General features: G+C 47.5%; 1 protein-coding gene across 1 annotated transcript; it reads left to right on the top strand.

Moving 5' to 3' along the window:
* Window positions 1–2,307: 2,307 nt before the first annotated feature.
* On the top strand, window positions 2,308–6,730 carry LOC310778231 (Golgi pH regulator-like; the record flags this gene model as incomplete). Its single annotated transcript, XM_083638598.1, has 2 exons — window positions 2,308–3,291; window positions 6,347–6,730. The coding sequence occupies 2 exons, from the start codon at window positions 2,308–2,310 to the stop codon at window positions 6,728–6,730; spliced, it is 1,368 nt and encodes a 455-aa protein (XP_083494724.1).
* Between the last annotated feature and the right edge of the window lie 12,156 nt (window positions 6,731–18,886).

Genomic DNA, 18,886 nt, shown 5'->3' with positions numbered 1-18,886 from the left:
GGGTGTTGTGGTCAGGGTGGATGGAGGGCAGTAAGGGTGCATGGAGGGCAGTAAGGGTGTTGTGGTCAGGGTGGATGGAGGGCAGTAAGGGTGTTGTGGTCAGGGTGGATGGAGCAGTAAGGGTGTTGTGGTCAGGGTGCATGGAGGTCAGTAAGGGTGTTGTGGTCAGGGTGCATGGAGGTCAGTAAGGGTGTTGTGGTCAGGGTGGATGGAGGTCAGTAAGGGTGTTGTGGTCAGGGTGGATGGAGGGCAGTAAGGGTGTTGTGGTCAGGGTGGATGGAGGTCAGTAAGGGTGTTGTGGTCAGGGTGGATGGAGGGCAGTAAGGGTGTTGTGGTCAGGGTGGATGGAGCAGTAAGGGTGTTGTGGTCAGGGTGCATGGAGGTCAGTAAGGGTGTTGTGGTCAGGGTGCATGGAGGGCAGTAAGGGTGTTGTGGTCAGGGTGGATGGAGCAGTAAGGGTGTTGTGGTCAGGGTGGATGGAGGGCAGTAAGGGTGCATGGAGGGCAGTAAGGGTGTTGTGGTCAGGGTGCATGGAGGGCAGTAAGGGTGTTGTGGTCAGGGTGGATGGAGCAGTAAGGGTGTTGTGGTCAGGGTGGATGGAGGGCAGTAAGGGTGCATGGAGGGCAGTAAGGGTGTTGTGGTCAGGGTGCATGGAGGTCAGTAAGGGTGTTGTGGTCAGGGTGGATGGAGGGCAGTAAGGGTGTTGTGGTCAGGGTGGATGGAGCAGTAAGGGTGTTGTGGTCAGGGTGCATGGAGGTCAGTAAGGGTGTTGTGGTCAGGGTGCATGGAGGGCAGTAAGGGTGTTGTGGTCAGGGTGGATGGAGCAGTAAGGGTGTTGTGGTCAGGGTGGATGGAGGGCATAAACACTTATCTTTCACACCGGAGAGCCATGTTTGATCCACAGGGTTTCCAAAGTCTACTTTTCAACCACAAGTCACATTTAACATGTTTGTTATTAAGTCAAAACCAAACCATAACCAAGTTGTTTTACTTGCCTAAAAATAAGCAAAGTTCTTAAAGTTGTTTTATTTGTGTTTAATGTAAGAAAGGCAGTAAGGTTTTCAAATTAACCACCATTTAGTTTAAAATCTATGTTGAGATTGTAGGTTGTAAAATCCCACATTTTAGAAACATAAAAGGCTGACGTTGTGTGCTTCTTTTTTATTTTTCCAGTCGTGTATGTTTTCTCTCTTTCTGTGCTTTTACCACTTTATCACTTTTTATTATACACAAATAAAGTTCATATTCATTTTCACTGTCTTTGGAAAATGCATTGAATTAATTTCAAACACCTGAGATGTAAAACAGATGACTTTCTGCTGAACTTTATAGAAATCATTGACCTTTCTAAACAAGAGCCGCAGGCACAACGATGCGGAGCTTAAACTAGGGCGTAGGTGGTTTATCCTCCGCTGTCACTCAAAACGGAAACTTGATTCTAAACATGCAGCAGATTTGACTAAGCTGCGGTTATGAGTAGGAGTTCATGTAGGAGTGCATGTTTAGAAACAGCTCATGTTATACAGCTTCTGAAATAACTCCCCATGTTCCACACACGGGTGTTTGTTTGCCTAATACAAGCAGAATTCCCTTCCAGCTCTTTCCATGCGGTGTGCGCTGAGATATTACCTATCTGACGTGCTTATTTTATGTCGTGTCTTTATGTTGATAAACCCAACAGTGACATAGACTGAACCATTTTCTCTTTATCTCAGTTGCTCCTCGCCCCGTTTGCAGTAAGATGATGATGAAAGCAAATGACTGAACTTGGGTGAGGCGCGCATTGCTCAACATTAAATTACATTGAAAGGCCATTATGTGTGCAGCTATAGTAGAGTTTCACTCTCACCACCGTATCAGCACATGAACCTGAACCTGATACAACAACATAGACCAGCTTGAGTCACTTCCAGACAACAGGAGGACAGAAGACCTGGACCAGGTCACTGTTTGGTCCTCCTGCACATGCTGAAAACCACAGAAGGGGCAGAGGGGCGCAAAGTTGAACCCCACCCAGTAAGTAAACTGACACAATCCATCATCTGAGCATGCAAACCCCACCGACCCACTGATGATGTCATAGCCACTATGTAATGATGTCACTCAGTGAGTGATGTCATCTGTGGCTGCACAATGCTTGTGATTTATGACATCAGACATTGTGACATCATCAGTGATGTCATAAATCCTTCCATGCAGAGGCTATAATTACGACAGGTAGAGTTCTCAGTGAGTGAAAGTCCAACACAGAGAGTGAATTAACACAGTTAAAGCCAGTATTGGAGAGATTACAGACAAAACAACAGCATGTCATTCCTTGTGGACTCAGTCATCATGTTCACCTCACAGGTGCTGTTCTTTGGATTTGGATGGTTGTTCTTTATGCGGCAGCTGTTCAAAGACTATAAGGTGCGCCAGTACGTCATCCAGGTAGTGTTCTCTGTCACATTTGCTTTCTCGTGCACCATGTTTGAGCTGATCATCTTTGAGATTCTGGGCACCTTAAGCAGTAGTTCCAGGTATTTCCACTGGAAGCTGAACCTGTATGTGATACTGCTGGTTCTAATCTTCGTGGTGCCTTTCTATATTGGCTATTTTGTTGTCAGCAACATACGCCTGTTGCAGAGACACAAGCTGCGTTTTGCTTGTCTGGTGTGGTTTACCTTCATGTATTTCTTCTGGAAGTTGGGAGACCCGTTCCCCATCCTCAGTCCAAAACACGGCATCCTGTCCATCAAGCAGCTCATCAGTCGTGTTGGGGTTATAGGGGTCACAATCATGGCGTTACTGTCTGGGTTTGGTGCGGTCAACTGTCCCTACACGTACATGTCCTACTTCCTCAGAAACGTGACAGACAGTGACATCGTTGCTCTGGGGAGGAGGCTGCTCCAAACGATGGACATGATTGTCAACAAGAAAAAACAAATTGCCATGACACAGAGGCAGATGTACCAACGAGGGGAAGACCAGAACAAACAGACAGGATTCTGGGGCATGATCAAGGGTGCCACCTCCTCACTGACGGGCAGCGAGAACCTCTCTCTGATCCAGAAGGAGGTTGATACTCTGGAAGAGCTGAGTCGACAACTCTTCCTAGAGACTGTAGACCTGCAGGCCACTAAGGAGCGCATTGAGTACTCCAAGACATTCCAGGGGAAATACTTTAACTGCCTTGGTTACTTCTTTTCCATCTACTGTGTTTGGAAAATTTTCATGGCCACTATAAACATTGTGTTTGACCGCGTTGGAAAGAAGGATCCAGTGACGAGGGGCATTGAGATAACAGTTAACTACTTCAATCAATCAAACCTTTATTTAACCAGAAAATAAAAAACCCATTGAGACCGAGGTCTCTTTTTCAAGGGTGATCTGGCCAAGAAGGCAAAAGCACGTTTCACGTCATACAAAATACACAAGTACAAATACATATACAAAAATTTCTGTCATTTGACCACCATCAACTCAAAATTTAAGACAAATAGAAATGATCTAAAAGACCAATGCAATAAAACAGTACAATCAAAAGCATGCCTCATCAACATGAGAGACAGCTAGTAAAAAGTCAAGAAGAAGAGTGCTACACCTCAAAGCAGGAACAGCAGGTGGCAAGGACCTCAGCTAGTTTTTGTTTAAAACTATATAAAGAGACCAGAGAGGCAAGTTTAAGGTGGGTTTGAAGGTCATTCCAAGACCAAGGGCCAAAGTAAAAAAGAGATCTGCTTGCATCAGTCCGCGCGGGTGGCACTCTAAAGCGCACCAAAGCGCTGGATCTGAGATTCACAGAACTCTGAATCAGTACGAACTTAGAGCAGATGTAGGGTGGAAGCTTGCCAAGAATAGCCTTATAAATAAAGATGTACCAGTGTTGCAACCTGCGTGTAGCAAGTGAGGACCAAGCAACCAAAGAGTAGAGCGTGCAGTGGTGCGTCCTATATGCTGAGTTAGTAATAAATCTCAGAGCAGCATGGTAGAGAGGGTCAAGCTTAGCCAGGGCAGTGGGACAAGCAAATCTATAAACTATGTCACCATAGTCCAGCTGTGACAGAAATAAGGCCGTAACCAGCTGTTGGCGGGAGGAGGGAGAAAAACACGCTTTTACTCTGTAAAAGAAACCAATTGTGAATTTGAGTTTCTTGACTAGGACATCGATATGGTGTTTAAAATCCAGGTTCTTGTCCAGCCAGATGCCGAGATACTTATAGGTCTCAATAAACTCAATGGGGGTACCTTCAAGGGTGGAAATAGAAGGAGAAGCAACAACTGAACACTTAATTGGAGCAAATACTAAACCCTTAGTTTTACTTCCGTTCAACAACAGTTTAGATTTAAGGAGAGCATGCTGCAGAGAGTCAAAATCAGACTGTAGAGTTGCAACAGCAGCATCAAGAGAAGGAGCACAGGAATATAGAACGGTGTCATCTGCATATATGTGATACAGGGAGTGGTTAGACAGATGATCGCAGATATTATTTATATACAAAAGAAAAAGAAGCGGTCCCAGAATCGAACCCTGAGGGACCCCCTTTTCTAAAGTAATTGGATCAGAAATTATATCACCAAACCTGACACACTGTGTACGTTCAAGAAGATAGCTCCTAAACCAAGCAACCACATTTTGACCAAAACCTACCTTTGAGAGGGCATTGAGCAGAATGTGGTGGTCAACCGTGTCGAATGCTTTAGACAGGTCAATAAACAAAGCAACACAAAATAATTTTTTGTCAGTAGCGGCCTTAATGTCGTCTAAGACTTTCAGGCACGCGGTCACAGTACTATGCTTGGTTCTGAAACCGGACTGCATAGGATTCAGGATGCCATGAGTATCAAGAAAGAATCTTAGTTGGGTGGATACTAACGACTCCAAAATTTTTGCTAGGGCAGAAAGAATAGAAATAGGTCGATAATTGTTTAACTCTGAGGGGTCACCTGCTTTCAAAAGAGGCGAGACGAAAGCTTGTTTCCAAATATCAGGCCACTTTTCTTCGGAAACAGTCAGGTTAAACAAATCAGTCAGAGGTTGAGCTATGATCAGAGCTGCAACTTTTAAGAAGTAGGGGTCGATACCATCTGGGCCAGCTGCCTTTTTTGGGTCTAAAGTTTGCAAGGCATGCAAAACATCAGACACAAGAAAAGGAGAGAAATCAAAATTAGGCAGATTTGAGGTGGGCTCAGAGGAGTTAATGCTTGGCCGTGAATCAGGATGCAGATCATCAAACATATGCCCAGCTTTTTTAAAGTGAGAATTAAACACATTCGACATTTGCTTTTTGTCAGAAATAAGAGAATCGCTGACCTTCAGTTTTTGAGGAGGGCCAACAATTCTCTTGTTCTGTAAGGCTTTCACCGTACTCCAAAACTTGGAGTGGTTGTTTAGAGTATGAGAGGTCAAAGACAAATAGTACTCAACTTTAGATTTTTTGATAAGGTGAGTACACTTGTTTCGGAGGGTGCGGAAGAAAAGCCAATCCTTTGCAGACTTGGACTTTCTAGCTAAAGACCACTGCTTATTACGAGCATGAATGGTGTCCGCTAGTTCCTTCGAAAACCAGGGATTAGACCTATCTTTAATCCTAACCCTCCTGAGGGGAGCATGTTTATTAATAATAGCGAGAAACTGGTGCTGGAAAAAAGCAACTGCATCGCTAATAGAGGGAATCAGAGCAAAACAAGACCAATCGATCTCAAACAAATCATGAAGAAAGGCCTGTTCTGAAAAATGTTTAAAACTTCGCCTGAGCACTGTTAGACCCTTTGTTTTGGGCAACTTAGTGTTCCTAACACAAGCGATAGTGCAGTGATCACTAATGTCGTTGGGGAAAACACCCACAGAAACATATTTATGAACTGCATTTGTGAGGATAACATCAATAAGCGAATTGCTGTCAGGTTTAGAAGGATTAATTCGAGTAGGACTGTCGATCAATTGGGATAAGTTAAGTGAATCACAGACCTGCTTAAAATTAGCAGATTTATCACTTAGCCAGTCCCAATTCAGATTCAGATCTCCAAGCAAAATTAGCTCGGAGGAGCCAAATTTAGACAACAAGTCAGTTAGACTTAAGATGCAGTCGTTAATGGCAGAGGGAGGTCTATAGCAGCCAATTATAGTAAGAGGTGTGATACCCAGAATTATCTGGACAGCCAGAAACTCAAACTGACGAGGAATCGAGGTTGAGTGGAGGACAGTAGCTTGTAGCTTCTCGGAGACATATATTGCAATCCCCCCAGCCCTACCCTTACGGTCGCATCTGAAAACATTATACCCAGCTATACTGATAATATTGTCAGGAGTAGAGGGTTTTAGCCATGTCTCAGAAACCACAACAACATCGGGTTTGGCTGTTAGAACTTGGGCATCCAGTTTGATGTGAAGTTTTGGTCCCAACACATCTCCTTCATCTTGGTAGGAATAATTATTGTTACCTCCATACACGGCCTCCTCATCACTCTCACAAAGTTCTTCTATGCTATATCGAGCAGCAAGTCCTCCAATGTGATTGTGCTGGTCCTGGCTCAGATCATGGGGATGTACTTTGTCTCCTCTGTGTTGCTGATGCGTATGAGCATGCCGCTGGAGTATCGCTCCATTGTGACGGAGGTGCTGGGAGAGCTGCAGTTTAACTTCTACCACCGCTGGTTCGATGTCATCTTCCTCGTCAGCGCCCTGTCCAGCATCCTCTTCCTCCACCTCGCTCACAAGCAGGCACCAGAGAAACACATAAGCCTCTGATCCCACACACCACCAGTTACTGCTTAAGACTCTTGCCAACATTAAGCCTCCACTACAGCAATTTGATGGGGTACATCGCCCAAATGTCATATTAATCACATTAGTAATGTTGCATGTGCAATGTGCATCCTGGATATAGTTTGTTACAACAGCGGAAGCTCAAATGCTAACGTTAAACAGTATGTGGATGGACAATGCTAACACCATTAGCGCCATGTTCTGGGATGTACAGTAAAATAAAAAGATATGGGTGGTCTAACCTAGTTGGTTAGTTAGTAGATTATTGAAACTTCGCCCAAAAAAGTCTGCCTTGCAAAAAAAATAATAATAATAGTGACACGTCCCTAGTGTCCCTACCCAAACTTACGCCCATGGGTACAAGTCCTACAGGGTATGTAAGAGACAAACTAGGTCAAAAATCACATAACTCATCCTCTTGGTATTGAACCCAGGTGGTTGAACAAGCCCATAGCATACTACATCAAATGTGTACAGTTGACTGTTAAAACCACCATAGCCATAACCTTTCAGCAGCAGCATAAGAACAAGAAGCTATGAGACTACACACAAATCCAAATCCAAAAACTCCAAACTCCAATTTTACTAAGTGTGTCTTACAACCGTAGCAGCATTGACCCCGCTATTTGTGCTACTTAGTAAAATAGTGACAAAGTTTCTAGAGGGATTGCAGCTCCCACCTAGGAGGATTTAATTAGTCTCTCTCATTCTCTCTCTCTCTCCTTGGTAATCAGTTCTGGGCCATTAATGAGTGGATGACTATTGATTAGTGGAGCAGGCTGCTGATAATTGAATGTGTAGGCGCCATTAAACATTCCTAATCCAAAACAAACTCTCCAAAGCTACAGTTCCTGCAGAACAATAGGACCCAACAACAATGGAAGCTTGTTTGCTGGAACCTATGTCGGGGGTTGCCAACAGTTTAGAACTTGACAAGCCAGAAAATAGGATGAATTCTTTGATGCGCGGGCACCATGTTGAATACCCCGAGGAGGAAAAATGGACAAAAACAAAACAAGAAAAAAACCAATTTAATTTAATTTAAATGTTCTGAGAGGCTGCAATCCACTCGCTAACAGGTTAATAAATCACTAATAGTGATTATCGCATGGGGCTGGAAATCACTGCATCTCTATTGACTGCACTATTGATTGGACTTCAGTGTCACCACAACTCATATGAAGTTGGTGGCTCGATATTCCTACAGCAGTTAACCATCCCAACGCATAAGACAGATATTACTACAGCAGTTAACCACCCCAACACATAAGACAGATATTACTACAGCAGTTAACCATCCCAACACATAAGACATTCAATGCTGTTTGGTCTTAGGTCAAGTGCTCGTAAGCAGATGGCATATAGAGTTTATGTAGAGTTTGAATCAAAGTACTGTGACGACTGGCCAGCCGTCGAGTGCTCTCGGAACCAGGTGCTGAAATCCCATCAACCGCACCGGGATTTGAGCGCTGTCCAGCGTGCTGAAGTTCCACCAGGGCACAATCCAGGTCCAGGCTGATTTCGAGGCGAATGGCTGGTTTGCCGCCTTGCAGGAGAATTGGCCGGCAATTATCTGTGATATTCTGCACCGGTTGCCTGGCTTACTTCACATGTCTTTCCGCAGACAGTCAGCGCTGAGACTTGAAACTACCAACACTGTCAACAACACCATGGATCTGCTTCTGCCCTGTGGCTGCATCGGTCTGATCTTCTGTCTGGATCATGAGTTTTGACTGTGTGAGCTAGAAAGTGCTGGATCACACTTTGCTCCTATCCTGTTTCTGAACATATTGGCTTTGAAAACCGGAACACATACAGTAAGCCTGTAAAGTAACTGTACTTTTACTTGAGTACCGTTTTTGTTGACTCTACCCGCCAACACTGTGCATCAGCCCTGCTTTCATCACTTGAGGAGAACTTTACGTGGAGGAATACCTTCAAACTACTGAAGTCATGTAGACGTGTTGTCACGTGTAGCCTGAAACAACCAGAAGCGTGCAGCTCGGGCTGGTTGAGTGCATCCTCCATCAGAAGGGGGAAATACATGTATGACAGGGCTTTTACACTGCATATAGTATATACAGTGTGTATATACAGTGTGTACTTATATAGTGTATACTTAGTGTATACTAAGGCTTTTACACTGTAAACACTTTGTCACTGCCGAGAGAAGCAACAGAGACCGTCAAGAGGGCAGCAGTACAGTAACGTGTCTCAGGCTTGCTTTTGCTCTCGGTTTCCTTTGATGGCGTTTCCATGAGAACAGCAAGAAAGCGCGTGTAGGTGTTGTTGCCCCCGGTGGAAGAACAACCAAACTGAATGGAGGAGAAGCAACGCCGGGAGATTGTTATTTTTATTGTGTTCAGTCTCCCGCAGAAGCAACATACAAGCAGATAATACGAGCCTATGCCCACATTAAAATGCATCATAGCACATGATCAGGGTTGAGTCCTGGATACAGAAACCATAATCCAAAATTATAATATAATCCATTTGCTCTCAATTATTCTGTGCTTGCCGGAACAATCTTAAAGATTAAGAGTAAACCAGATGGACAAACCCCAACGCACACACACACGCTTTGGAGGCGCTGTGAAATTTGTCTTCCACGTTTGACCCATCCTGGCTCGTCCTCCATGGTTCAGGCCAGGAGTGGTGGGCAGCTGCAGTGAAGCGCCCGGGGACCAACTTCTTCCAACCGCCGCTGGTCAGACGACGATCTTCTGCATGTTTTTAGTTGGGGGTTATATATGGAGGAACAACAGGGAGCACGGGGAGAACATGCAAATTCCACACAGAAAGGCCCTTTTGACGAGATAGCCCACCTGGGCAGTAGGCACTGAAGACACGGGAGGAGCACACCCTCAGCGTCCCGGCAAGAATCGAACCCAGGACCCTCTAGCTGTGAGGCGACAGCGCTACCACTGCGCCACCGTGCCCTCGCCATTTCTTTTTTTATTTCTAGTTTATATTAACACACACACGGCATCACTCCCTGCCCATATGCCTATTAACACACACACGGCATCACTCCCTGCCCATATGCCTATTAACACACACACGGCTTCACTCCCTGCCCATATGCTAAGTTTATTTTATGCACATACCAAAGCCTCTTAAGTCAGTGGTGTAATGCTCTCTGTTTGCGAGGCAGAGAAGCAGAGAGTGTCTCAATGCCATCTGGAGCTTCTTGGACACCATGACAAAGTGGAGTGGTGCAGCACTATTCATCTTCCAGTAGTGGCCAGGAGCCTCTGACACCCGAGGAGACAGAGGGAGATGAGAAGCGGCTGCAGCAGGCGGGCCTACGAGAGACGTAGCTTATCCTCCAGCCGTGCCTTTCAATGCAAACAATATGGCTGTAGAATGTAGGGCAGGCGAGAAAAGAGGCTTGGCTATCTGTCTCCCAGGCTGAACAGACGTCTTGTGTGTTGTTCTGTCTCCCAGGCTGAACAGACGTCTTGTGTGTTGTTCTGTCTCCCAGGCTGAACAGACGTCTTGTGTGTTGTTCTGTCTCCCAGGCTGAACAGACGTCTTGTGTGTTGTTCTGTCTCCCAGGCTGAACAGACGTCTTGTGTGTTGTTCTGTCTCCCAGGCTGAACAGACATCTTGTGTGTTGTTCTGTCTCCCAGGCTGAACAGACGTCTTGTGTGTTGTTCTGTCTCCCAGGCTGAACAGACGTCTTGTGTGTTGTTCTGTCTCCCAGGCTGAACAGACATCTTGTGTGTTGTTCTGTCTCCCAGGCTGAACAGACATCTTGTGTGTTGTTCTGTCTCCCAGGCTGAACAGACGTCTTGTGTGTTGTTCTGTCTCCCAGGCTGAACAGACGTCTTGTGTGTTGTTCTGTCTCCCAGGCTGAACAGACGTCTTGTGTGTTGTTCTGTCTCCCAGGCTGAACAGACGTCTTGTGTGTTGTTCTGTCTCCCAGGCTGAACAGACGTCTTGTGTGTTGTTCTGTCTCCCAGGCTGAACAGACATCTTGTGTGTTGTTCTGTCTCCCAGGCTGAACAGACGTCTTGTGTGTTGTTCTGTCTCCCAGGCTGAACAGACGTCTTGTGTGTTGTTCTGTCTCCCAGGCTGAACAGACATCTTGTGTGTTGTTCTGTCTCCCAGGCTGAACAGACGTCTTGTGTGTTGTTCTGTCTCCCAGGCTGAACAGACATCTTGTGTGTTGTTCTGTCTCCCAGGCTAAACAGACGTCTTGTGTGTTGTTCTGTCTCCCAGGCTGAACAGACATCTTGTGTGTTGTTCTGTCTCCCAGGCTAAACAGACGTCTTGTGTGTTGTTCTGTCTCCCAGGCTGAACAGACATCTTGTGTGTTGTTCTGTCTCCCAGGCTGAACAGACATCTTGTGTGTTGTTCTGTCTCCCAGGCTGAACAGACATCTTGTGTGTTGTTCTGTCTCCCAGGCTGAACAGACGTCTTGTGTGTTGTTCTGTCTCCCAGGCTGAACAGACATCTTGTGTGTTGTTCTGTCTCCCAGGCTGAACAGACATCTTGTGTGTTGTTCTGTCTCCCAGGCTGAACAGACATCTTGTGTGTTGTTCTGTCTCCCAGGCTGAACAGACGTCTTGTGTGTTGTTCTGTCTCCCAGGCTGAACAGACATCTTGTGTGTTGTTCTGTCTCCCAGGCTGAACAGACGTCTTGTGTGTTGTTCTGTCTCCCAGGCTGAACAGACATCTTGTGTGTTGTTCTGTCTCCCAGGCTGAACAGACATCTTGTGTGTTGTTCTGTCTCCCAGGCTGAACAGACATCTTGTGTGTTGTTCTGTCTCCCAGGCTGAACAGACGTCTTGTGTGTTGTTCTGTCTCCCAGGCTGAACAGACATCTTGTGTGTTGCAGGAGTAGGATCGGCTCGTCCTACAGGATGTGCTCGGCTCGGGGTCGACAACTACAGATGAAGTTAAACTCTCCCAACATTTATTTTTAAAAAGTAAGACTCATGTTGATGAGAAATGGTTCTGTAACACTTGAATCATGATCATTGAATGTTTGTATGATTCATATTTTTAATGTCTATCATGTCTGATAACATCAGTAGCTTAGCTTGTTAGCTAATCTAAAGCTGTCGACCATTTTGCCACGTTAATCCCACGTGCCTGAGGTACGGCCAATCACAATGCTTCCCAGAGTCGAAATTGCACCGACACATCTTTAAATGGGAAGTCCTCGTTGAATAACAAGTCTGCGAATTCTGTGATCCCTATTGTCACATGGCATCATTTTAACGAGCCCATGGCTGTCACATGACGAAGGGAACCAATCAGCTTCTCCTAATATTAGTGGACATGACTGTCTTTCAGAGGCTCCTTTTTAAAGCTAGAATGAAGAGACCCAAGGCATCCATTGGTACCAAACAATGGATGCTTGGTTGCTTCAAGGACATGTTTCTCTTGTAGTTTCTCATGTTTCTCTTGTAGTTTCTCATGTTTCTCTTGTAGTTTCTCATGTTTCTCTTGTAGTTTCTCATGTTTCTCTTGTAGTTTCTCTTGTAGTTTCTCATGTTTCTCTTGTAGTTTCTCATAACAACCAGGCAATTTGTAAAGTGCAACAACAACTCTTTGTGGGGAAAAAGTCAGCTGTCAAACGCAGAATAAGAGGCTAAATTAGGAACAGTTTTAGCACAGCATCAATGATATTCATTTGGATTAATGGCAGTGGTGGCTCTCACACACACACACACACACACACACACACACACACACACACACACACACACACACACACACACACACACACACACACACACACACAGGATATTCACTTCACAGCTTTCAAACTCTGGTTACCTTGAAGAACAGCCTGCAGTTTAATTAGAAAGTGGCACCCACCCTCCATTGTGTATGTGTGTGTGTGTAGTGGTGGAGGGGGGGGGGGGGGCAGCTGATTGAGCACTCTGTCTTCAAACCCATTTACCAGACGAGAAGCCAGCCTTGAGGACAAGAGAGGGAGAGAAAGTGGGTGATAGTGTGATGGTATCAGCATCCTAACAAGAGACACACATAGGATACTGGACTGGTCTGGACAGAGGCTACTGTACCATAAAGCAGGAGTGTCTGGACATAGGCTACTGTACCATAAAGCAGGGCTGTCTGGACATAGGCTACTGTACCATAAAGCAGGAGTGTCTGGACATAGGCTACTGTACCATAAAGCAGGGCTGTCTGGACATAGGCTACTGTACCATAAAGCAGGGCTGTCTGGACATAGGCTACTGTACCATAAAGCAGAAGTGTCTGGACATAGGCTACTGTACCATAAAGCAGGAGTGCATCTGGACAGAGGCTACTGTACCATAAAGCAGGAGTGTCTGGACATAGGCTACTGTACCATAAAGCAGGAGTGTCTGGACAGAGGCTACTGTACCATAAAGCAGAAGTGTCTGGACATAGGCTACTGTACCATAAAGCAGGAGTGCATCTGGACAGAGGCTACTGTACCATAAAGCAGGAGTGTCTGGACATAGGCTACTGTACCATAAAGCAGGGCTGTCTGGACATAGGCTACTGTACCATAAAGCAGGAGTGTCTGGACATAGGCTACTGTACCATAAAGCAGGAGTGTCTGGACAGAGGCTACTGTACCATAAAGCAGGAGTGTCTGGACATAGGCTACTGTACCATAAAGCAGGAGTGCATCTGGACAGAGGCTACTGTACCATAAAGCAGGAGTGTCTGGACATAGGCTACTGTACCATAAAGCAGGGCTGTCTGGACATAGGCTACTGTACCATAAAGCAGGAGTGTCTGGACATAGGCTACTGTACCATAAAGCAGGAGTGTCTGGACAGAGGCTACTGTACCATAAAGCAGGAGTGTCTGGACAGAGGCTACTGTACCATAAAGCAGGAGTGTCTGGACATAGGCTACTGTACCATAAAAGAGGCTACTGTACCATAAAGCAGGGCTGTCTGGACATAGGCTACTGTACCATAAAGCAGGAGTGTCTGGACATAGGCTACTGTACCATAAAGCAGGAGTGTCTGGACATAGGCTACTGTACCATAAAGCAGGGCTGTCTGGACATAGGCTACTGTACCATAAAGCAGGAGTGTCTGGACATAGGCTACTGTACCATAAAGCAGGAGTGTCTGGACAGAGGCTACTGTACCATAAAGCAGGAGTGTCTGGACATAGGCTACTGTACCATAAAGCAGAAGTGTCTGGACATAGGCTACTGTACCATAAAGCAGAAGTGTCTGGACAGAGGCTACTGTACCATAAAGCAGAAGTGTCTGGACATAGGCTACTGTACCGTAAAGCAGAAGTGTCTGGACATAGGCTACTGTACCGTAAAGCAGGAGTGTCTGGACATAGGCTACTGTACCATAAAGCAGGAGTGTCTGGACAGAGGCTACTGTACCATAAAGCAGGAGTGTCTGGACATAGGCTACTGTACCATAAAGCAGGAGTGTCTGGACATAGGCTACTGTACCATAAAGCAGGAGTGTCTGGACAGAGGCTACTGTACCATAAAGCAGGAGTGTGTGGACATAGGCTACTGTACCATAAAGCAGGAGTGTCTGGACATAGGCTACTGTACCATAAAGCAGGAGTGTCTGGACATAGGCTACTGTACCATAAAGCAGGAGTGTCTGGACATAGGCTACTGTACCATAAAGCAGGAGTGTCTGGACATAGGCTACTGTACCATAAAGCAGAAGTGTCTGGACAGAGGCTACTGTACCATAAAGCAGGAGTGTCTCTGGACATAGGCTACTGTACCATAAAGCAGGAGTGTCTCTGGACATAGGCTACTGTACCATAAAGCAGGAGTGTCGGGTCACGTGGAGGCCCGGGAAGAGATGTGAGATGTCCTGTGCTGGGGCTCAGCCAGCGCGCCGTCACAGCTCGGCTTTGCAGCTATGTAGGCTCAAATTGATTGGCTGTACTCAGTGTTGTTACTTTGATTGGCTGTACTCAGTGTTGTTACTTTGATTGGCTGTACTCAGTGTTGTTACTTTGATTGGCTGTACTCAGTGTTGTTACTTTTTCTGATTTCCCCCCATTTTCTCCCCAATTGTACTTGGCAAATTCCCCCTGCTGCCCCGCCCCCTCTGCTGCTGCCCCGCCCCCTCTGCTGCTGCCCCACCCCCTCTGCCGATTTGGGGAGAGCCGTAGACACAAACATGCTTCCTCTGATACATGTGCAGTTGCCAGCCGCTTCTTTTCACCCGACAGCGGTGAGCTTCACCGGCAGAACGTAGCATGTGGGAGGATCACACTATTCCCACCAGTTCCCTTTGGTGCCGAACAGTCCAGAGGAGGCGCTAGTGCAGTGACCAGGACACATAACCTCAGTCCGACTTCCCACCTGCAGACCTCGGGTTCAAAACCAGCCTCGCCTGTGCCGTTACAATACTATTATGACCTAATTATTTCTTCTTTATTATCACACTATTACCATGTTGTTACTGAGCTGTTAAAGTGCTGCTGTATTCTATTTTTAAAGACATGAACTGTATTCAGAATAGCACCAATCTAAACTGTAGGCTAACTCATGGAATACAGTTACTCATGTTTTGTATTTTAAATACTGTATTCTGAGTACATGTATTCCCGGGCTTTACAGTATGTGGCTGTGTTGCCCTGTGGCTAACAAGCCCACCAGCAGCATTACTGGCCAGCAGCAGTATTGAGTAAATGCCATAATGCTGCCATGATGTCTTATAGGGGGGAGGGGCCAGCGCCGCCTGCTTGCCCGTGGTTTCGCTGCGTAATGAAATATGTCTGCCTTGATGTATGGCTGCAGGAGAAGCCCAAATCGAAAATTGAATCACACTAACTTAATTTGTGGTCGGGGCAATCAAATTACTTGTTTTGGCTGCAGTGCTGACGACGAATTCATCTTTGTGACAAAGCTGTCACGGCAGCGTGAAGGGGGCGGGGCCGCGGGGGAGAGAGAGTGTGTATGTGTGTACTGTAAGGGGGCGGGGCCACGTGGGGAGACAGAGTGTGTATGTGTGTACTGTAAGGGGGCGGGGCCACAGGGGAGACAGAGTGTGTATTTGTGTACTGTAAGGGGGCGGGGCCACGGGGGAGACATAGTGTGTATGTGTGTACTGTAAGGGGGCGGGGCCACGGGGGAGACAGAGTGTGTATGTGTGTACTGTAAGGGGGCGGGGCCACGGGGGAGACATAGTGTGTATGTGTGTACTGTAAGGGGGCGGGGCCACGGGGGAGACAGAGTGTGTATGTGTGTACTGTAAGGGGGCGGGGCCACGGGGGAGACAGAGTGTGTATGTGTGTACTGTAAGGGGGCGGGGCCGTGGGGGAGACAGAGTGTGTATGTGTGTACTGTAAGGGGGCGGGGCCGCGGGGGAGACAGAGTGTGTATGTGTGTACTGTAAGGGGGCGGGGCCACGGGGGGGACAGAGTGTGTATTTGTGTACTGTAAGGGGGCGGGGCCACGGGGGAGACAGAGTGTGTATGTGTGTACTGTAAGGGGGCGGGGCCACGGGGGAGACAGAGTGTGTATGTGTGTACTGTAAGGGGGCGGGGCCACGGGGGAGACAGAGTGTGTATGTGTGTACTGTAAGGGGGCGGGGCCACAGGGGAGACATAGTGTGTATGTGTGTACTGTAAGGGGGCGGGGCCACGGGGGAGACAGAGTGTGTATGTGTGTACTGTAAGGGGGCGGGGCCACGGGGGAGACAGAGTGTGTATGTGTGTACTGTAAGGGGGCGGGGCCACGGGGGGGACAGAGTGTGTATTTGTGTACTGTAAGGGGGCGGGGCCACGGGGGAGACAGAGTGTGTATGTGTGTACTGTAAGGGGGCGGGGCCACGGGGGAGACAGAGTGTGTATGTGTGTACTGTAAGGGGGCGGGGCCACGGGGGGGACAGAGTGTGTATTTGTGTACTGTAAGGGGGCGGGGCCGTGGGGGAGACAGAGTGTGTATGTGTGTACTGTAAGGGGGCGGGGCCACGGGGGAGACAGAGTGTGTATGTGTGTACTGTAAGGGGGCGGGGCCGTGGGGGAGACATAGTGTGTATGTGTGTACTGTAAGGGGGCGGGGCCACGGGGGAGACAGAGTGTGTATGTGTGTACTGTAAGGGGGCGGGGCCACAGGGGAGACATAGTGTGTATGTGTGTACTGTAAGGGGGCGGGGCCACGGGGGAGACAGAGTGTGTATGTGTGTACTGTAAGGGGGCGGGGCCACAGGGGGGACAGAGTGTGTATGTGTGTACTGTAAGGGGGCGGGGCCACGGGGGAGACAGAGTGTGTATTTGTGTACTGTAAGGGGGGGGGGCCGTGGGGGAGACAGAGTGTGTATGTGTGTACTGTATTGGGTAATGAAGAAAAGAAGTAGAGAGAAATTTGCCATGGGAGCTGTCGTCTGCAGTATTGTGCCAGTGCATGCCCACTTTTATGCATTTACTGTCAGTGGAAATAGCAAAGTTCCTTTGTGCGTTTGTTACTGTAGCACCGACACACAGAAATGTGTATTACAGCAAGCAATGGACAGCTAGGCATGTCAGTGGATTCTAGGCACTTGGGTGGCCAACTTGCCATGTGGGGAGCATGCAAAGGTGTGTGCTCATCCCGATCATAGTTGAGCTTGACAAGCAGTTAGGACCCAACTGGACCTCGGGTTAGGGTTAGGGACCTCGTAGGACTCGTAGGACTCGTAGGCTCGTAGGACTCGGATTGAGCGAAATTGTTCATGTGATTGCTCCGCTCTTACACACCGGGGGCATTTTTTTTCTTTGCGATTAATTCACACATCAATAGTATTTTTCTAATCTATATCCAGTCAATGCAAACGTGCAAACCAACGACGAGGTTTCGCTGAGCGATATTGCAGCTTTTATTTATTTTTTTCGGACCAAGGTCGATTTTTCAGAAATTCACTTCCGACATCGCTTCACACATCTGTTGCTGTGGTCAACATTTGCCTTGCAATTTCATGCTGTTTATTCAGATGGCTCTTGGCATGTAAAAACCTTATCAGTTAAGTTAATTAGCCTTGCGCTTATCAGTTAAGTTCGTTAGCTTTGGGCTTATCAGTTAAGTTCGTTAACTTTGGGCTTATCAGTTAAATTCGTTAGCTTTGGGCTCACAAAAAGTTGTATCTTTGGCCTTAGTTTGGGTTCAGACATAAGTCTTTTGTGTTTTGTTTGGTTTAAGCCAAGGCCCATTTTTCAGGCTCTTAACCAACTCTTAAACACTAACTTAAAGACACCTAAGACATCTGGAGATACAGCAGCTACTGCATAACCCTACGTCACCGGAAAGAAGAGTTCTAGCTTATTGGCAGCAGGTCAAGCTGGCTGTCTTGTCTGGGGGGACAAAGGGGGACCCCGTCAAGACTTGGCGGTGGAGTTTTCCAGGACGAGAGGCTGACAGGAGGAGACAGAGAGAGGCTGACAGGAGGAGACAGAGAGAGGAGAGGCTGACAGGAGAGGCTGACAGGAGGAGACAGAGAGAGAGGCTGACAGGAGGAGACAGAGAGAGGCTGACAGGAGGAGACAGAGAGAGAGGCTGACAGGAGGAGAGGCTGACAGGAGGAGACAGAGAGAGGCTGACAGGAGGAGACAGAGAGAGAGGCTGACAGGAGGAGACAGAGAGAGGCTGACAGGAGGAGAGGCTGACAGGAGGAGACAGAGAGAGAGGCTGACAGGAGGAGACAGAGAGAGGCTGACAGGAGGAGACAGAGAGAGGCTGACAGGAGGAGACAGAGAGAGAGGCTGACAGGAGGAGAGGCTGACAGGAGGAGACAGAGAGAGAGAGGCTGACAGGAGGAGACAGAGAGAGGCTGACAGGAGGAGACAGAGAGAGAGGCTGACAGGAGGAGACAGAGAGAGGCTGACAGGAGGAGACAGAGAGAGGCTGACAGGAGGAGAGGCTGACAGGAGGAGACAGAGAGAGAGAGGCTGACAGGAGGAGACAGAGAGAGGCTGACAGGAGGAGACAGAGAGAGGCTGACAGGAGGAGACAGAGAGGCTGACAGGAGGAGACAGAGAGAGGCTGACAGGAGGAGACAGAGAGAGGCTGACAGGAGGAGACAGAGAGAGGCTGACAGGAGGAGACAGAGAGAGGCTGACAGGAGACAGAGAGAGGAGAGGCTGACAGGAGGAGACAGAGAGAGGAGAGGCTGACAGGAGGAGACAGAGAGAGGCTAAATGGTAAATGGT

The sequence above is a fragment of the Poromitra crassiceps genome (assembly GCF_964638095.1).
Source record: "Poromitra crassiceps genome assembly, chromosome: 6".
NCBI classification, from domain to species: domain Eukaryota; kingdom Metazoa; phylum Chordata; class Actinopteri; order Beryciformes; family Melamphaidae; genus Poromitra; species Poromitra crassiceps.
Note: the sequence above shows the minus strand (reverse complement) of the source record. Positions and strands in the feature narration are given on the sequence as shown.